The 19,817-nt window shown below is 35.2% G+C and overlaps 1 protein-coding gene across 7 annotated transcripts in view; it reads left to right on the top strand.

Annotated features, from left to right (window-relative positions):
• Positions 1–19,817, top strand: part of ATXN2 (ataxin 2) — a 111,031-nt gene that overhangs the window by 42,685 nt on the left and 48,529 nt on the right. For all 7 annotated transcript variants that reach the window (XM_063086741.1, XM_063086746.1, XM_063086744.1 and 4 more), the window contains 3 exons: positions 15,911–16,035; positions 18,786–18,877; positions 19,412–19,609. In XM_063086741.1, the coding sequence (XP_062942811.1) occupies positions 15,911–16,035; positions 18,786–18,877; positions 19,412–19,609 (415 nt within the window). The remainder of the gene's footprint in view (positions 1–15,910; positions 16,036–18,785; positions 18,878–19,411; positions 19,610–19,817) is intronic.

Below are 19,817 nucleotides of genomic sequence, written 5' to 3'. Positions count from 1 at the left end.
TAATTGATATCTTTTTATGATACAGTGAGTAAGTTTCATTTGATCTCATGAATGTTACGCATGTCCTAGTTTGGTTTATAGATAAAATGAAAGTAGCTTTAAGTCTTACCAACTGTGGGTCCCTTTGGCACACACATAATTAGAAGAGAACATGAGATTACTATTGAAAAGTCAGTGTGTGTTTTATCCCTTATTTGAATTCCTGTGCAGACAAGTCTGGAATGCTCTCATTTTCTGTTCATTTTGCCATCTGCCTTTTAGGGCATTCGGTTGCCTTTGTTTCTGCATCTGTTTACCTTGGAATCTGCCTATTATCTATCTCTGGTTGCTTTTTACTTGATTTCCTGTCTCTTTCCAGTGACTCTTACTCATGTGCTTTCTTCCTTCATCCTCTGTGTTGCTCTTTTTTTCCTTCCTGTTGCTATTTTATTCATATTTTGCTCTTTGATTTAATTACCAGGCTCAACTACATTTTAGTGACTTCTCTTCTGCTTTCTTATTCCATTGTCCTTCATACTTCTTGCTGCTCCTTCATTTCCTTTGTAGTATTGTCAACCTGGTTAATGGGTCAGCAAGTCCACTCATCAATAAATAAAGTGTTATTGTAGCATGGCTATGCCTGTTCATTATGCAGTATCTGCATAAGTGTTCATTATAGCTGCTTTCGTGCTTTTTATGCTGTAGTGATAGAGTTGAGAAGTAGTAACAGAAACTGTATGGCTTGCAAAGCTAATAATTTTTACTATCTGCCCTTTTACAGCAAAATTTGCCAACTGTTGGCCTAAGTCATTTTTCCTGCTTCTTTTGGGGCTATTAGGGCTGATCAAAGTACACGCTATGCTGGCTTTGGTGAAATAACACAGAAGATGCTTTGTCCCTAAACTTATTGCTCTAAACTCATGTTTTGACTGTAATACTGTGTAATCTCATGCAATTTCTTATTTGTGACCATTCTAATTGGATTTAGTTCAAGGAATTGGTTTGCTTACCATGCCCTTTGTCACACAGTTAGTGAAAAATCATATAATGAGAAAATTGGATCAGCCAGCCACCAAAAAACAAATTGTTTAATGGAAATGATCTCCATCATCAACTACCTGCTCTTTCCTCCATCTACCAGTTTATCTTCCTTCTTGCCGCCATCATTCTCTTTCCTCTGGTTTTAGTAGAGAGGATGTTTAAGCCAAGCAATAATGCCTTTGACCCTGTCCCTTCTACCACCTTGCTCTTTTGTACCACCTCTCTGTTTCTGGACTCTTCAACCTCTCCCTTTCTACTTACTCCTTTCCGTTAGGCTAAAAATCTGCTCAAGTCCCTCCCTCTCATCCTAAAAAGGATCCCTTTTGAGTTCTTCTAGCTACTATCCTGCTTGAGGGTACCAGTAACTTGTAATTGCCATGTCCTTTGGACCCTTTTTCAGTCTTTACTGCTGCATCTGACACTGTTGATTTCACCCTCCTTAAAGATCTGTTCTTCTGTATTTCTTGTCTTTATTGATCATTCCTTCCCTGCCTCATTCCTGGGCTGCTTTTCCTTCACACTGCCCTTAAATGTGTTTGTGCTCCCAGTGTTTCTTTGCCCACTGCTCTTATCACATGCCACTTGCTTATATGCTGTCATAAATTCAGCTACTGCACATAAGCTCCCTCCCTATCGTCTGCCTTTATCATTGCCCTTTACCATGTTGTATTATAATTATGTTTCTCTCTCCCCCATTATGCTTTTAGCTCCACGTGTTTAGATACTGTATTTTTTAAATTCTCATGGCCTAGCATGTTTTGACAGTAGTATGGGTTCAATATAAATGTCTTTGAATAAATGAAATTTAGGGCCTAAACACACTTTTAAAGAAGCACTATTTTCTGTAAATAACAAGAAAGCTATAAATGGCCTGTGTGTGTGTGTGTGTGTGTGTGTGTGTGTGTGTGTGTGTGTGTGTATATACACACATATGATTTTTCATCCATCAACTTGCTGAATGGTAAAAGTGAGAAAGAGTAATATTATCTGGTGATAGCAAAGGAACTGAAAAGCAGGCACTTACTCTCTGCTAGTAGTATAGTTTAAGTAAAAACAAGTACCATTCTTGAACTCTTCAGGAGGTACGTAACTCAACTCAGTTGAGGACAATTTCAGTAAATTAATTTACTTGGCAGTATTGTGTAGTGGTAGCATACCAGTGTTACTATCTGGTTTTAGTTTTATTTTTTCTCTTGCTTTGCCCAGACTCAGTGGAGTCTTACGAATAGCAGATATATTAAAACTAGTAATATAGCAGGGCAATGAAGGAATGTAGATAAATCTTCTCGGTTTTAATTTTTATTCCATCTAACTGCAAATAGAAATTGCTTTTTTACCTGGATCAGTCCTGGCAAATAGTATTAAGTGAGCATGTACACTTGAACAGTTATTCTTTTGTCAGCACCACGCTCTCCCAAGTGAGCCACCGGCCATCCCTATATAGGGATCCGAACCCGTGGCCTTGGTGTTATCAGCACCGCACTCTACCGAGTGAGCCACGGGCCGGCCCTATTCTTTTGTATTATTTTAGAAAAGAACTATCTGAATCTGTATATATTTGCCAGGGAAACAAAGATTTTTGTACAGCTGTAAGCATTAGAATTCATTTCATTTTACTAAGTTTTCTTAACCTCTTTCTGAACACTTTTGCCATAGGTTTGAGAGTAAATTGTAAAAAGACTATTGTACTTGGCTAATAGTATTGGTATTTCAGTTCCCAAATTCTGTTTTTTGATTCCCAAACATTTCTGAATTTACTTTTTTTGTCCTAGCTTTTCCATAGAGTCAGTTTTTCCCCTTTTTCTCTCTTTAACTTTTGAGCTGAAAAATAGTACTTTTTATTGGGAAAAAAAAAAGTGCTCAAATAATATTAGACTAATTTTATACTTTCAGAAGACACGGACTTCTTTCAGCCAGCTTCTCCTCTTCCCTCAAAATGGGATCCTGAACCAGGAACCTAATGGAGAACCTGAAAAAAGAATGGTTTACCTCCTGATACTCTCTTTTGATCTTTTTTGGCAATAATGTGGGAATTAGAAATCTAGTATTCTTTGGCATTTATTATCTCGTTTTTTAAATCCAGCAAACCTCATGAAATGGGTTACCGCATTTTTTTTTTTTCTTGTTCTTGTTAGTTTTACACCAGTCAGGCTTTGCTGTAGAATTTGGTGTGTATTTGATTCTCTGTTCAAAGGAAGCTGGTTTGTGAGTTTAAATTTTTCTTTTTTTTTTTTTCGAATTGATTTGGAAGTCAAATACAGCAGCATTTTAAATGATAGCATTTCTAAACGATTTCAGCTCAAATTTTAATTTAGCTAATTTAGGTTTTAAGAAAATTGCTTTAAAATTGTTAAATTACTAATTGCAGTGTCTTTTATGTTATGTAGTAGGCTTAGTGAAACTAAGATATTTTATTTTAAAAATGTTTTCTCTTAAATTTTAATTGAAGAATCCAATTTGCACATCTCACAAACAGAAAGTTATTAGTAGGGAAAATAAGAGCTGCTGCTTTTTATTATTTAAGCAGGGTATCTTTTTCTCATATTTTTTCTAGTTTTTTCTCACTATCATAGTACTATAAAATTTAATAATTCATTCTATATAGGAAGAAAATTAGTTTTCTTTATTATTTATGCATTCTGGTGTAAATTGGCGCTGCCTAAATAGAGATTAGGATCACTATTTTTATATATAATTATCACTCAGATACATATTTACTGTGACTTTTGTTCCTTGAAAGTTGTCAAAATGAGTGCCAACTCAAGTAAAGTTAGACAATTATACAAAATTATACAAAAGCACATTTGTATTTTCCACTTTAAACTTTCTTCCTACTGACACACATATGCCAGTCTTTTGAATCTCATACTTCTGATAAAGTTAAAGCAAGACAACATTAGAATACTGGCTAATCTGAACTTTTCTGGAAAATGTAAACTCTTAGGACATGTTTTGCAAAGAAATAAAGATCTGGTTTATTGTAATACTGATTTTTTTTTTTTTCCATTGCTGAGTCACAAGGCAGCATTGTAGAAATAAAAGATTTTAAGTCTTGAACTACCTCCAGCTTTTTTTTTTTTTTTTTTTTCCCGTGACCGGTGCTCAGCCAGGGAGTGCACCGCTCATCCTTATATAGGATCTGAACCCGCGGCGGCAGGAGCGTCGCCGCGCTGCTAGCGCAGCACGCTACCAAGTGCGCCACGGGCTCAGCCCTACCTCCAGCTTTTGAATTGCTTTTCAGTAAAGTAAATTTTCTTTTATTTGGAAACACTGTCACCTGCTTGTCATTACCTGGACTGTTGAGAGCAATATTGGGTTGATTTTTTTTTAAAAAACTTCGTTGAGACATAATTTACATACATTCCAATTAATTTAAATTGTATAATTCCTTTTTTTATTAGTATATTCACAGTATTGTGCAGCCATCATCATTGCAATCAACTTTAGAACATTTTTATCACCCTCAAAACCTTGTACCATTTAGCAGTCACTCCCCACTTGCCTAGTAGCTCTAGACGACTACTGATCTGTCTGTCTCCGTAGATTTGCCTACTGAAGATATTGCATATTAATGAAATCATATAATATATGGCTTTTTGTTTGTTTCACTTAGTATAATATTTTCAAGGTTCATTCAAATTGTAGCGTTTATCAGTACTTCTTTCCTTTTTATTGCCAAATATTATTCCATTGTGTGGTGGGTATACTACATTTTATTTATCCATTCATCAGTGATGGACGTTTCAGTTGGTTTCACTTTTTGATTGTTAGGAATAGTACTGCTATGAATGTCATTGTTCAAGATTTTGTGTGGATGTGTTTTCACTTCTCATGGGTGTATACATATACGACAGGGGAATTGTTAGGTCATATGGTAACTATGTTTAACCTTTTGAGGAACTGCTGTGCTGTTTCCAAAGTAGCTGTATCATTTTACAATCCAACCAGCAGAATATGAGGGTTCGAATTTTCTCACATCCTTGCCAGCACTTGTTATTGTCTCCTTGATTATAGCCATCCTAGTGGGTGGATATAAAGTAGTATCTCATTGGGGTTTTTTTCTCCTATTAAAATTTTTGCTTAAAAAATTACATATGCACACATGGTAAAAAGTTCAAAAAAGTATATAACAAAAGATATAACAGTGAAAATAGAAAATAAGCCTTTTCCCTGTTGTCTTCCACCAAGACAGATATTGAATTTCTTTTCAGAGGTATTCTGTGTGTGTGCACAAAATATTTGCATATATTTTAAAACAAATACAAAACAGTATCACATAACTATACGTCCTCTACACCTTCCTTTTTTTCTTGTTTTAATAAAATGTTATTTGTAATTGACAAACCACAATTATATATGTTTATGAGGTACAATGCGACCTTTTGATATATATACATACAATGTGGAACGATTAAATCAAGCTAACTAATATTTCCATCACCTCACTTCCCATTTTTTGGGGTGAGACTTTTGAAATTTAGTCTCTTAGCTATTTTGAAATATATAATTAATTATTATTATAGTCACCCTGTTGTGCAGTAGCTCTCAAAACTTATTCCTTCTGTCTAACTGAAACTTTGTACCATTTTACCAACAGTCCTTCCCACCCCCTCACCAATCACCTACCATCCTACACTACTTCTATGAGATCGGCATTTTTAGATTCCTCATATAAGCGATATCATGTGGGTTTTGTCTTTCTGTGCTTTATTTCACTTAGCATAATGTCCTCCAGGTTCATCCATGTAGTCATGATCATTGTGGTTTTGATTTGCATTTCCTTAATGACTAATGATGCACATCTTTTCATGTGCTTATTGGACATTTGTATGTCTTCCTTGGAGAAATATCTCTTTAGACCTGTTGCCTATTTTTAAAATTCAGTTATCTTTTTATTACTGAATTATAAGAATTCTCAGATGTATGGTTTGCAAATATTTTCTCCCATTCTGTGGGTTGTCTTTTCACTTTTTTTGATGGTGTCCTTTGAAGCATAAAAGTTTTTAATTTGAATGAAGTCCCATTTATTTGTTTTCTTTTGTTTTTTGTGCTTTTGGTGTCATATCTAAGAAAGTATTGCCTCATCCAAGATCATGAAGGCTTATTTCTGTGCTTTCTTCTGAGATAAATTTAGGTATATGATTCTTTTTTAGTTAATTTTTGTTTTAAGAGTGAGGTAGGGGTCCAGCTTCATTGTTTCACATGTGAATATCTAGTTGTCCAAGCACCAACTGTTGAAAAGACTATTGGTTTCCCTTTGAACGTCTTGGCACCTTTATTGAAAATCAATTGACCACAAATGTAAAGATTGAAGGGGCCGGCCCGTGGTTCACTTGGGAGAGGGTGATCTGATAACACCAAGGCCACAGGTTCAGATCCCTGTATAGGGTTGGCCGGTTAGCTCACTTGGGATAGCATGGTGCTGACAACACCAAGTCAAGGGTTAAGATCCCCTTACCAGTCATCTTTTAAAAATAAGTAAATAAACAAATAAATGATAAAGATTGATGAAATCTTAATTCTTTTCAGTATATATATATATCTGTTCTTCTGCCAGCACCACGCTGTTTTGATTACTGTTCTTTTTGTAGTAAATTTTGCATAATTTTTTTATGTTTATTTTTGTGGCTAGCCACTATGGGGATCTGAACCTGTGATCTGAGTGTTATAAGGCTGTGCATGTAGTAAATTTTGAATTCAAGAAGTGTTGGTCCTTAAAGTATGTTCTTTTTCAAGATTCTTTAGACTATTCAGGGTCCATTGCATTTCTGCGTGAATTTTAGGCCCATTTTGTTGATTTTTGCAAAATGTCAGCTAGGATTTTGATAGGGATTGCATTGAATCTGTAGATCAATTTGGGGAGTACTGCCATCTTAATAATAAGTCTTCCATTCCAAGAACATGAAACAGAAACATCTTTCTGTTTATTTAGGTCATCTTGAGTTTCTTTCAAAAATTTTTTGTAATGTTTGGGATACAAGTTTTACACTTCTTCTTAGCTTTATTACTAAGTGTTTTTATTCTTTTGGATGCTATTGTAAATGAATTTTTTTTCTCAATTTTATTTTTAGATTGGAGGAATATTGTTTTGATATCTTTTTATCCAACTAATATATAAAGTTTTCTTTTCACTCTTGAGAAGGATAGACACTAATCTTTGAGCACTTTAAAGTGTGAACACACTTTGATATAGTCTGTCCTGCCACCCCTTGCTGATTTATTAGTTTTTCACTGAGATCCAGAGCCATTTATACATGTCTGCTTTGTAAGATTTTCTTTTACATCCAAAAGAACTTTGTAATTGTTACATTTGGAGGTCAAATTTTCATTGTGTTTCTTCGTAGTTTCAAAGTAATAATATAAGTAATATAAATAATTTAAAAGTTTCATAACTTTTTTGGGAGATAAAAGCAAAAAACTTTCTTCTTTTGAAGCAAATGATAAAGTAGAATGGTTAGTCATTCTACAAGACTAGATACATAAAATACATTATAGGTTGAATCGTAGAGGCTAAGCTTACCTGAATTTATTTTAATTTTATTTATTTTAGCCCATGATAGTGCACTTCAAAAAGATTCACATCTTTCCCATCCATTGTTTTGCTTTAAGTACTTGAAATAATACAGATGCAGGGGTTCTTTTGGCTAAGTTAGGGAAGAAAGTTGTTGTTTTCTTCCTTTTGCCTTGTTCTATAAACTTTTCCGTAGCAATGTCATATCCACATTCTTTTCTTGCTCTGTGTTCCATCTGATGATTTGTATCCAGACATTGCTGTGATCTACTAATGAACTTTTCTTCCAGATTTCTTACTTCCAGTCAATCTTGAACATTGGCATAAAGAAATATATATATATATGTATATATATTTATTTATTTTTTTAAACTTTTTAAATGTCAATACTAAGTAGGTTAATGGAAAGTCTTGAGCATCGCTTTTATTATGTCATCCCATTCCTAGCTCAGACTCTTCAGTGGCCATTATTGCTTAAAGAATAAAGTTGGGTTACCATACCTTGACATTCAGAGCCCTCCCCAGCGGAACTTCTCTTTTTCAACCTTCTCTCTCATTATTCTGCAATGTTAATTCACTTCTTGATCCAAGCTGGAATTTTCTGCATGTTGGGCATTCCTGTCATGAACTTTGAGCTTGCTTCTCTTACTCCTGGACTTAATCTCTACCTAAAATATCTACCTTACTAGAATTTTAAGACCAACTTCAAATTGTTTTTCCTCTTTAGAGTCTTCTCTGACCTTTCCTGTTTGCTGTGGTTTGTTTTTATTGCCCATACCAATGGCTATTAAACTTTACATTTTATTTTTATCAGGTAATAGTTCATTTTTTTCTCCTAATGAAATCCCATGCTGAATCCTAGTTAAAACAGGACATTGGTGTCGGAGGGGAGTGGGGGTGTCCTAGAATCTACCTATTTAGTTTTCCCCCTCTCGGCTGGTGTCCCCTGAAGAAATCGTAGGGTTCTATGAAGCACAGTTGGAGAACCAGTGGTCTCCCTCATGTACTGAACCACTCAGCTTGACTAAGCAGTGTGTGGTATCTTTTTGTCAGTATATATATATATTTTCCAATGCATTATAATTTTCTGGAGTTTAGAAATCATGTTTACAGAACTAAGGATATGTACTCACTCGACATATTCCTTCAACTGATTTTTTTAAGAGTATATTTCTACACTCACTAGACCCAAACCAGGGAAAAACTGGTTATTTATTTTTCTTACATAGACATATTACCATAGACAATGATTAGAATTGTAATTACCATTTAATTCTGGGGATCTCAAGAAAGCAGTTATTTCTAGCCAAATCTAAAAATGGCTTTCCTATAGCATGACATATTTAAAGCATATTTTTCAGACAGAAGATTCCTTCTAGCATTTTAGTGCCCTTTTGAAACATGAAAAACAAAATCCCAAGCGTTAGCTGAAAATACAGTCCACATGATTCTTACACAAGTCAGAAGCACAGGTAAAGGAGTGAAGTATTAAAGAGTATTAAAGCATGCATACAAGCTGTTTGAAGGCCTTTAATTTGCTCTAGCTCTTTTTTTTTTTTTGGCTGCTGGCTGGAACGGAACTGAACCCTAGATCTTGGTGTTTGCTCTAGCTCTTGTGTGTGTTAGACATGTACACATATTTGAATTTATACTTGTATCTAGGTACTTAATGTATTCATTGGAAAGAATGGTATGAAATCAACTTCACTATGGTTCAGTTTGAAGTTTAAAAGATACTTTACCCTTAGAGATTCACGTACGGCATTTTATTTTTCCACTCATCAGGGTAAAAACAACCCATTTTCTATCTGTGTGTCACAAAACTCATTTGCCAGGTTCAAGTGCTCTAGAATCAAAGATAAGATTAGGTTGTTGATCTTTGTTTGGAAAAATGACATCTTATTCTATTAAGATAAGCAATTAAAAAAATTTTTTTTAATTTGTTTAAAACTTGGGAATTCAGATGGTTGACTTTTTGTTCTTAATTGTGTTGTAGTGTCTGTCCTGTTTTACAGAATGTTGTTAGGTGTCACATCACTTTGTTCATCAGTGTGTTCTCCTTTCCAGTAATGTCTCCATCTACTGGAAAGTCACAGTTTTGCCATTAAGGGCTTTTATTTTATTTACATAATTGTCTTCTAAAGACATGTGTTTGGTTGAGAATTTCAGCTTGTAGGACGAGAAGAGATTACAGCAGGAAGGGCTCTGTTGCCTGTTTTTTGAGGTACATGGGCAACAGAGATAGATCCTGATTTTCTGTCTCAACCCTACCATGTGTAAAGTCAGGATGACCTATGGTTTGTTTTGATACTTTAGCTTTTCCTGATTCATTTTCTCCTGAAAAGTTTCCAGTTGAAGGAAAAACTTTGGGACTGACTTTTATGGACCTAACCTCAAAGACTTGAATTTTGTTTTTATGTAATTGTCATCTCTATAGTGTATCAAATAAACCACTTTTGACATTTTAAACATTAAATAGTTCTGCTGGATAGGTTCAGAGTTACAATTAATGAGAAAGTAGTTGTCATTTAAAATGGATAGTATTCACTCCTGCATTTTTAAATAAGCAAGTGCTATTATCTGGTGGATTTTATAATGTAACTTTAACTTTTTTGTATTTAAAACAGAAGGGTGTATACCTTTGAAATGCATTCAAATTTCCCATAGTTTTGTGGCTAGGCTGTGATACCTTCAAATGTTAGTTTTCAAGTAGCAGATGTGGAAAAAAATTTATTTACAGATTGGTCATTGGAACAGAACACTGTTCTTATGGAAATGTAGCCTCCTAAATTCTGTTACTTTAGTCCATTTTATCTCCATTCTGTTGTAGCAGCCTGCTTTCATGACTTTGTCATTACTTGTAACTGCTTCTCATCCAGAATGCTGTCCAAGATCTACTCTGACCACAGCCATCTTAACCTTTACCCTTCTACTCCTTTCTTCTTGCCCCTTACGTGGCTCTCTGTCCATCCCCCCTTTCATTTTTTGAAATGGAAGAATGGGGTCATTTGTGTGACCCTCCCCTGGACTTCCATTTTTTAACTCTCCTCTGTCTATTCCTGTAGCCAGCCTGCTGGATGTGGCTGGGGAAGGTCGATTGGGGTGCTGGTTAGTTACAAATGTAGAGTTTCTAGCTCTTGCTGGAGCTTTCAGAGTTCCCAGCATACCTTTTTTTTTTTAAAAAAAACCTGTTTTTGCAACCTTAATGACCACCCCCTCCAATCCCTTACTCCTTGTACCTCATTTCTTCTTATTCACAGCAGAATGCTCTTTCTTTCTGCTTGTTAGAACATATAGGCAGAGTCCTTAACCTGGATCCATGGATTCCCAAAGAGTTTGTGGAGAGAATTCACAGCATCAATGAACTTGTATATAAAAAAAATTATCTTTATTTTCACTAAATTTTGAGTGAAATGTAGCATTTCTTTCCATTATAAATGTAGGCAACAAACCACTAGGTTAGCAGTATCCATGATTTTAAGCACCTACAGAACTCAGTTAATTTAATTTTATTAAAAAATTTTTTATTAAAAACAAATTGTTTTGGTAGCTGGCCAATACAGGGATCCTAACTCAGTTAATTTTAAATCACTTTATTAGATATAGCAAATTATTATTTATGCTCCTCACCTGTTTAAAATTACAGTATTTATTGGACCTGTTGTTGATCTTATTTAATGCCTTAGTAAAGAAGCCACTGATTTTGTTTTTAGATTTTGATAACTGCATTTCATTATAATTGCTCTCTTTTGATTTCCTATGTATTTTATGCATTTAAATACATTCTGAATATAGATTCACAGACTTCCCAAAAATGCCGTAAGGGAGTCCGTGGATTTTTTTAAAAAATGGTTAAGAATCCCTAATCTAGAGGTTCCTTGTGCTCCATCTCCCTGCAGTCCTTTTGTCGTCATCGTACATTATCACTACCGCCTACCCTGCCTGAGGGTATGCCTTCACTTGTCCCTTAGTTTTGTTGTTCCTATCCATACACCTTGGGCCCATATTGTGTTCCTTATCCCGAGCTTGTTTCTTTATGCTGTTCTTTAATATTATCTGTATAATATGTGCTAAAGTATATGCTCATAGTGTAAAAATTCAGTTAGAACAGATGAGTAGAAAGAGAAATAGAAAGATAATCTCACAGAAAGAAAAAATAATAATCTCTCCTCTAACCCATAGTCCCACTTCCCAGGGAAGCCTGTAGATTTGTGTACAGTACAGTTCAGAGAACTTTTATGTGTATTTTTGATGCTACTCTATGTTGGAGCCCCTTTACTTCTTCCTACTTAATTTCAGCTTATGTTCTTGAAGGCCCATATCAGCTGTTACTTCTAAAGCCATAGCTTTTTGTTCCACAGACCTTTGTTCTTAATTATATTTTAGCTTTCATTGCATTAGATTCTAAAAGATTTGCTTCACATCTGTAACTACCCTCCCATACCCGGGAGTTCCTGCGGGAAAAGGTGGGGATTGTGTCTCAGTCAAATGAGAATCCCCACCTCATCTACACTCATGATCAGCACATTGTAGGTATTCAGTACATGCTAAAAATGAATAAATGGTCTTTTAGTTACCATGTTGGCACCCACTGTAAAAGAAACTCTAGTATATAGATTGGTTCATATATAACTGATGATGTATGATGAGAAAATGTTTTTAAAAGTTGTGGGGAAGAATGCCACAATAGTAGTAATTGATCCAAACAATAAAACAAATAAAATCCAAAAAAAGAGAGGGGTAGGAAATGATAGGTCAGGCAAAGAACATAAAGAAATATTATTTGTAAGAAGGAATATGCTAATAAAATTTTTTAAAAAGCCAATAAAACTGAAATGTTTTCTTATTTATCTAGAATTTCAGTGTTTGAAAAAAGGCAGATTTAATTAGGATGAAATGGGTAGCTGAGGATTTTGGTGAAGACTTTTCTGGAAGCATATTTGAGGGTTTCTGATGTTAATGATTATTATTTCATCTAGTTTTGTGTCATTTTGTAGTTTTTATAAATTTAAATTTTTATTTATAACGTATCACTAGTATTTATTTATTTGATCACTGTTCTGACCCTTTAGAAAATTCTCAAACTGAATGATTTTCAGAGGTATGACTGAGAGGTAAAGAGGAAAGGTTGAAGAGTGGCTAGGGGATAACCAAGAGAGGTGACACATTGGTTCAAACATTTCTTTCTGACCACCGCCAGGTGGCATCACTGGCCCCAGAATGACTGGGTCTCTCCCCAGACTCAGAAGGGAAGGTGTTGAAAGCTTGCCTGCTGGGGGCGGGGGGTAGCACGGAGGTAGGATAAAGGGGACGGGAGTGGGAGTGGGGGTGGGGTGGGGGTAATAATCTTGCACGTTTTTTCCCTCTAGTCTAGAGGCCTTTGTAAATTGGTTGTTTATAAAGCAGGGGGTTGAAGCACATGAAGAACTAAATCTTTATCATCTGATAATTTTTATTTTTCCTTTTTTCTTTACATAGCTGTAGTTCCTTCAGACACAGGTAACACTTTTCTAACAGTCACTTTGTATTCTTGCATCTTGCTCTTGTAATGCTTTTGTTTCTCACTATAGAAGATAATGGAAAATTGGTATGCTTTGATTTATGGCATTGGTAAAATCTGTATGTAAATTCCCACACTTGCAAGTAGATTATAATAGCCAGTTGATTTTTCTGAACTTCGCAGGAATCTGGTTAAAACATTGTACCATTTAATACAACAGTGCTTTTTAAAAATCTAAACATAGCTGTTAATAAAATATCTAGCATTTTATTTTACTAAAATTATAAAACAAAATAAACTTTTCAGTAGTGGATACTGATAACAGTGTAGAATGGAGTACCCAGATCTTGTTTCTTTCTAGCTGATGATACAATGTTGGCCTGAAATATAGTACTTATGGCCAGGGTTTCCTCCAGCATCCTGACACTTCAGCCTCATTTGTGCTAACTCCACTTCTGCACATCTTTCTCTAAACCCTTTAATCATCTTTTAAAAAGGACTTACTTTTGGGAAACTTTTAAAATCAAGGGAAGTTTGGGCTGGCCCGAGGCTCACTTAGGAGAGCAGTGGTGCTGAGAACACCAAGTCAGGATTGGGATCCCCTTACCGATCATCTTTAAAAAAAAAAAAAAAAAAAATCAAGGGAAGTTATTTCTTATAGACTCACACTTTTGCATTTTCCCTTTTTCCCTTTCTACCTTGAAAGAAAATCATGTTCCTAAGTTACAACATGTGAAAGGTTAAATCCTTTAAAAGGTTGGCATTTTAAACAGAAGATTTAAGATAAAAGTGTAGCACTGAAAAAAATAGGTTACTGAGTAATGGTATCTTAACATAACCTAAATTGTGGTCACCAGAGAAAAGCCTGGTTCAGTGAAGTTTTAGATGCTTGCTTTTCCATGCCAGCTTCCATTTTGGGGTCCTTTTTGATTTTGGGGGGGGTAGAAGAATACCATAAATTCATATTTAAGCTATTTTGTGTGCATGTGCATTTGGATCTTTTGATTTGAGGACAACTTGACTCAGGCCCATCTTTTCTAAATACTGTCATATACATGCATACACACACACACACCACCCCCTGCAATGAGAAAAAGTCCACTTATATGGTTCTATAAAAATCTCTAGCTGCTTTGAGCTTTAATTTCTTGAATAAAAAGAAAGAAATTTAATGTTGTATTTCTATCCAAATAACAGCTTTATTCACTTAAATGTATTCACTTCACTAGTATGATTAAAACATTTATGGGATCTTATAAATTAATTATCCTGTTATTTCTTGTAGAAGATAAAATGACGTGTTTGGAATTTTCTTGTAGTCTAGTTTTCTATTTCTAGTTTTGTGAGAATTAAAGAAATTTCAGGATACTAATGTAAGTTTTATTTGATGTTTTTTGGGGGAACATTTCACATTCTTGAAAGTACACATGGGTAAATTAATTTTTACCAAGAATTCACATAACTTTAAGATGATGTAGAGTAGGTCTTGATTCAGGTTAGTGTCAAATAAAGCCAGGTTTTTAGGGCCATTTGTTGCTTCCAGCTGAAGATGGAGAGTTGGGAAGACAGCATCAATCTCCTAGAACCTCTTAGAGAGCTTTTCCAAAATGCAGTTATCTTCCACTGAATGCTCCATCCCACCCCCAACTGAGGCCTGCCACTCTGGAGCTCTCCCTTGGCATGTACTGTTAGGCCTAATGATTGCCAGCAATGAGAACAGTGCTGCTGGTGAAGCTGGCAGCTAAGCCCAGAGGTGTGATGATGCTTTTATTCCCTAGTGTGCATGCACATCCACACACACCCACTCATTGCTAGTTTAGGATTAGAGGAGGTTGGAGTTAGTTAGGCTTGCAGTGCCATGACTAAATTTGCTGGCTCAAATTTCTTATTTTGGCATCACCTTGCCCATTAGGGAGACAATGACAGTTATAGAAGCAGTGTCAAATTGAAAATCCCTCTGGAATCATCTCTTTTGAAGGAGAATTGTGTGTTTAGGCTGTTGATTCTTCCCTTCTTCCTCTCAGTGGCAATTTGCAGTAAGAGTGAGGACGTAATACCTGGGAGCTTGTACTCTTCAGCAGAGCCAGATCAGCAGAATTACTCCCTAGCTGGGGGTAGGTGCTACCCTATCAGTCTAACCTTCCTAATACTGTTATTGCCCAAGTGAACCTTTATTTAGCTGGGACCTATCTCCCAACTAGAGGAAATTTCCTTTGATGGACAATAATTAACATATGATGTTGAACATATGGATGCCACGTTTCTCTCACAAGCCAGTGTTCCTCAGTAACATTTAGCAGAAGTGGAGAAGACACAAATAAGTGAGAATATGTTAATAGAAAGTCCAGGTAGACCTGCCACCTGAACCTTCTGGGGACAAGTAACACTACAGGGCCTGAATTTTGGAAAAGGGTGGTTATAGGGAAAAGTGGGTTCTGTGAAGGTATGGGCCGCTTAGAATGGCTTCAGTTACTAATTGGAAGAGTATGTCAGGATACTGGCCCTTGCATATAGACATGGGTTTGGAAAGTTAAAAAAACTGCATATATTTGGCTGCAGGTACTCTGAAGGTGTATTTAATTAGTGGATCCATTCATCAAAAGAGATCTTGTTTTAGATGGGTTGATAGAAATTTTCTGGGTCACTTCTTGAAAGTAGTTACTTTTAATATAATTTAATGAATGAGAAGAAAATACCTTTGCTAATCATCTATAATGCCATTTACTGAATTAAATTCAGAAGCATACTGTTCATGAATGTTATTCTTTCCATATCAGAAATTCACTTTTTGTAATTATTTTTTAGCAGACATTCATGTGTTTATTTGTGTAGCCGATTGTCCAGTTGTGTGATCTTTCAACCAAAACCATCCTTTGCAGATGCTTTTACTGACTCTGCAATCAGTGCTAAAGTGAATGGTGAACACAAAGAGAAGGACCTGGAGCCCTGGGATGCAGGTGAACTCACAACCAATGAGGAACTGGAGGCTTTGGAAAATGATGTAGTAAGTAAAATCTTTGTGATTAGTATTGGATTCTGTGGTCAGTGTGGTAATATGACATCCTGTCACTTGGTTTTAATTTAAGTATGTTGCTTTTGTCATAGTGAATATATTTAGAGCAGCAGTTTTGTTTTGTAAATAGAGACTTTCTCCCAGACAATAAACAAAGTAAAAAATTTTTTTTTCGTAATTTTACTTGTTAAGCAGGAGACCTGTCTATCCATGTGGATGCTCATGAAATATTTCTTTGTGATTAAAATAAGTCATAATAAGCAACTTATAATTTTAAATTAAAAACCATGGGAAATGCTAGCGTGTTTTGCTTTGAATGCCCTACAGAATAAGGCAGCTTAAGGAAAGTGGTGTCTTAATTGTCTGTTGACTTTACCTAGAGATGAGGTCAAAGTAGGACATTTTAGGTTTCTTGTCTGAAGAAAAGAACATACTCATTATTAAGATAAACAGGTTACATTAGAATTAAAGCATTACATAAATTTCTTGGTCTTAAATTAGGATCATTCTCCATAGTAACTTGCTATTTTTAAAATGCCTCTAGTTGCATATTATTTTTCCTTCTCCTATAACACATCATCTATAAATCACATGCTTAATAAAGACTCTAGGATATAAAGCAAAGTCTCTTGCCAAAAAGAAGTGTTTAGGGTAGCAAAATTCGAATTGGTTGAAGAATCTTCCATTGAGTCTGACAGAATTCTTAACAAATCTTGTGTGTGATGTTTAAGGCATTAATAGTAACTTAATAGTTAGTACCTTCTCTTCCTTAGACCTAAAAAATGTTCTACTTCAATCCCATCTGTAGTTATAAAATAGGAAATAATAGGCCATGTCATTATTAATTTTCAAGTTTTAAAGAATCATATATAATCTAACAGTTCTCAAATCTGTGCATCATGTCACCTATGTGGAGAATATGGGGTAACAGGCATTCCTTTTACACTATCAGTGAAGTGGATAAATTAATAGAGGCTTTTTGGAGAGAATCTGGCAATGTTTACCAAAATTTAAAATCATATTCACTTTGTTCCAGCAGTGCTACCTTTAAGAATTTATTTTTTGCCCTACTATATCTATAAGACATGCAAACAGATATATATGAGGATGGTTTTTGCAGCATTGTTTCTAATTGTGAAAAATTGGAAGCATCTTAAGTGTCCATCAATAGAGCATGAGATTAATAGATTTATGATGCTGCCATTTATTTGATATACTACATATCTACTGAAAAGAGTGGTAGTTTGATATGGAAAGATATGTAAGATTTATTAAAAGAAAAAGCAAGCTGCACAACAGTAAGATCCTATTTGAATTAAAAAAAAAACTGATCATATTCTTATATATGCATAGCAGATGTCTGAAATTAAACCCAAGAAACTGTTAATAGTACTTTTGCACACTGAGATTAGAAGACAGTCACTTTTTACTGTATGTCTTTCTGTGTGGTGTAGATTTTTTATGAAGAGCATATATTAAGTAATTTTAAAGCCTCCATAGGTAATTGTGATTTCCTGCCTACATGTGTTAGGCCAAAGGAATTGCTTTAGTGGTAGAAATTACATTGTAGTCTTTTTTTTTTTTGTCTTTTTGTGACCAGCCGTACCGCGCTCAGCCAGTGAGCGCACCGGCCATCCTTACATAGGATCCGAACCCGCAGTGGGAGCACTGCTGCGCTCCCAGCGCCGCACTCTCCCGAGTGCGCCACGGGGTCGGCCCTACATTGTAGTCTTATATGGAGTAGCACAGGAGGACCCGAGGTTGACTGGTGTACTTTGAGGCAAGCTTTATTGTTGAAATTGCCATCAGCATTGCTTGGAGGATACCATGTCCACTCTTATGAAATGAATAACAACTATGTATTGAATTTTGCCCCTTTTCACCAGTTAAGCTTTAAAAGGGGAGTTGACACATTAGAGAGAGAAGTGATTAACCAAGTGTTAACAGTCACCAGTGAAGATTCTTACAGCCTTTGTCCCGATTGGTTGATTCTTATAAAGAATGCAGCCTAGCATTCAGAGTGGTAGTTTCCTGATCCCTCATAGAATTGTAGAGTTATCTAGTTATAGGTTAGGGCACTGAGATCCAGAATTGCTGTTGCTAAGGGCCCACAACTGCTAATGGCAAAGCCATTTTTAAAACTCAGCTCTGGTGACTTTGTCCGGTGATTGGCTGTTCACTGTCTCGTGCTACCTTCCCTTTGAGTGTTTCCAAGAGGTAGGGGAGGATGACAGGGCCCTAGCACTACTGTCCCACCTTGAAATAGCAGTGCAGTGGGAAAAGCTTAGGCTTCTCACTTCCTTCCCCCAAACACTGAAACTAGTTTTGAAAATCGGAAAGCACTCCTTGTCCTTCACAGACCTGATGATCAGTCATCTCAAGAAGGTTTCAGGTAAATACAGGTGTCTCTACGCTATAGAAAAGTGGCTGTTTAAGGGGGTAGGGAAAGAAGAGAACCCTGATCTGAAGGCTATATTTTATGAAATAACTAAAATATTTTCTGTTTTTCTAATAACCTCTCAAATAATTGTTTTGTATAGTTATCTACCAACTTGAGAGGCTGATATGTAGGAGAAAATTTTTCCTTAAAACATTTTTAAGGAAATTTTTGCCTAGTTTTTAATTTGCTAGATTTTACTAGTATAGCTTGTTAAATATTGTTAGTATACATATTGATTGTAACTAAATTAAAGAAAACCAGTACTTTGTCATTTTGAAAAATGAGCTTCATTTTCTTCCAGTCTAATGGATGGGATCCCAATGATATGTTTCGATATAATGAAGAAAATTATGGTGTAGTATCTACATATGATAGCAGTTTATCTTCATATACGTAAGTTTAAGAAGTTCGCTTTTATTTTAGTGCATTTGTCTTTGATTTTAATCAACTTATGATATTGAATAAATGTTTGTCAGATTTTTTAAGTTAAACAATTATGTGAAAGAATTATTCTGTTACTACCTAGGCTGATAAATTCCCATTAAAACAGGAAATAAATGTTGTTTCCCTATACCCTACTTTTATGTTCTAAATAAATTTTGTTTTTGTCTTGTTTTTAAATTGCAAAAAATCTAAATTTACCCCATACTGACCAGCCTTTAAAAAAAAAAAAAAAAATCTAAATTTTCAAGGGTAGAGATTATGGTGAACAGTTAGTTTAACCAATTTTGAAGTACTAAGTTTCTCCAGGGAAAAGGTGACAAAAAAAAGAATTTCAATTTTGATTTATAAATAAACAGATCACTGTAGCTCTTACAGTTTTACCAGTATTCCAGACTCTAAACTTTTAAAAGTGATTGGTTGTGACAGATATGTAAACTGTGACTTTAAAATATTCACTTAGTTTTTCTTTTCTTCATGTTTCAGGGTGCCCTTAGAAAGGGATAACTCAGAAGAATTTTTAAAACGGGAAGCAAGAGCAAACCAGTTAGCAGAAGAAATTGAATCAAGTGCCCAATACAAAGCTCGGGTGGCCCTGGAAAATGATGATAGGAGCGAGGAAGAAAAATACACAGCAGTTCAGAGAAATTCCAGTGAACGTGAGGGGCACAGCATAAACACTAGGTATTTAAAGGAAATCATGATGCAGTATTTTGGATACACAACTCAAGGTCTGTGTGAGAAGGTGTATTATTATTATTATATTTCCTCTCTCTTTAATGTAAAGTAGGTAGAGAATGCAAATGGAATTGGTTTATGATTTTGTTAGAAAAAAGATTATGGTAATCTTGGAAAATATGTTTTGAGAGTCAGCTCTGTGGAACCAAGTGTT

The sequence above is a fragment of the Cynocephalus volans genome, chromosome 2, assembly GCF_027409185.1.
Source record: "Cynocephalus volans isolate mCynVol1 chromosome 2, mCynVol1.pri, whole genome shotgun sequence".
Classification (NCBI taxonomy): domain Eukaryota; kingdom Metazoa; phylum Chordata; class Mammalia; order Dermoptera; family Cynocephalidae; genus Cynocephalus; species Cynocephalus volans.
The sequence above is the reverse complement of the archived record's forward strand: the minus strand, read 5'-3'. Positions and strand labels throughout refer to the sequence as shown.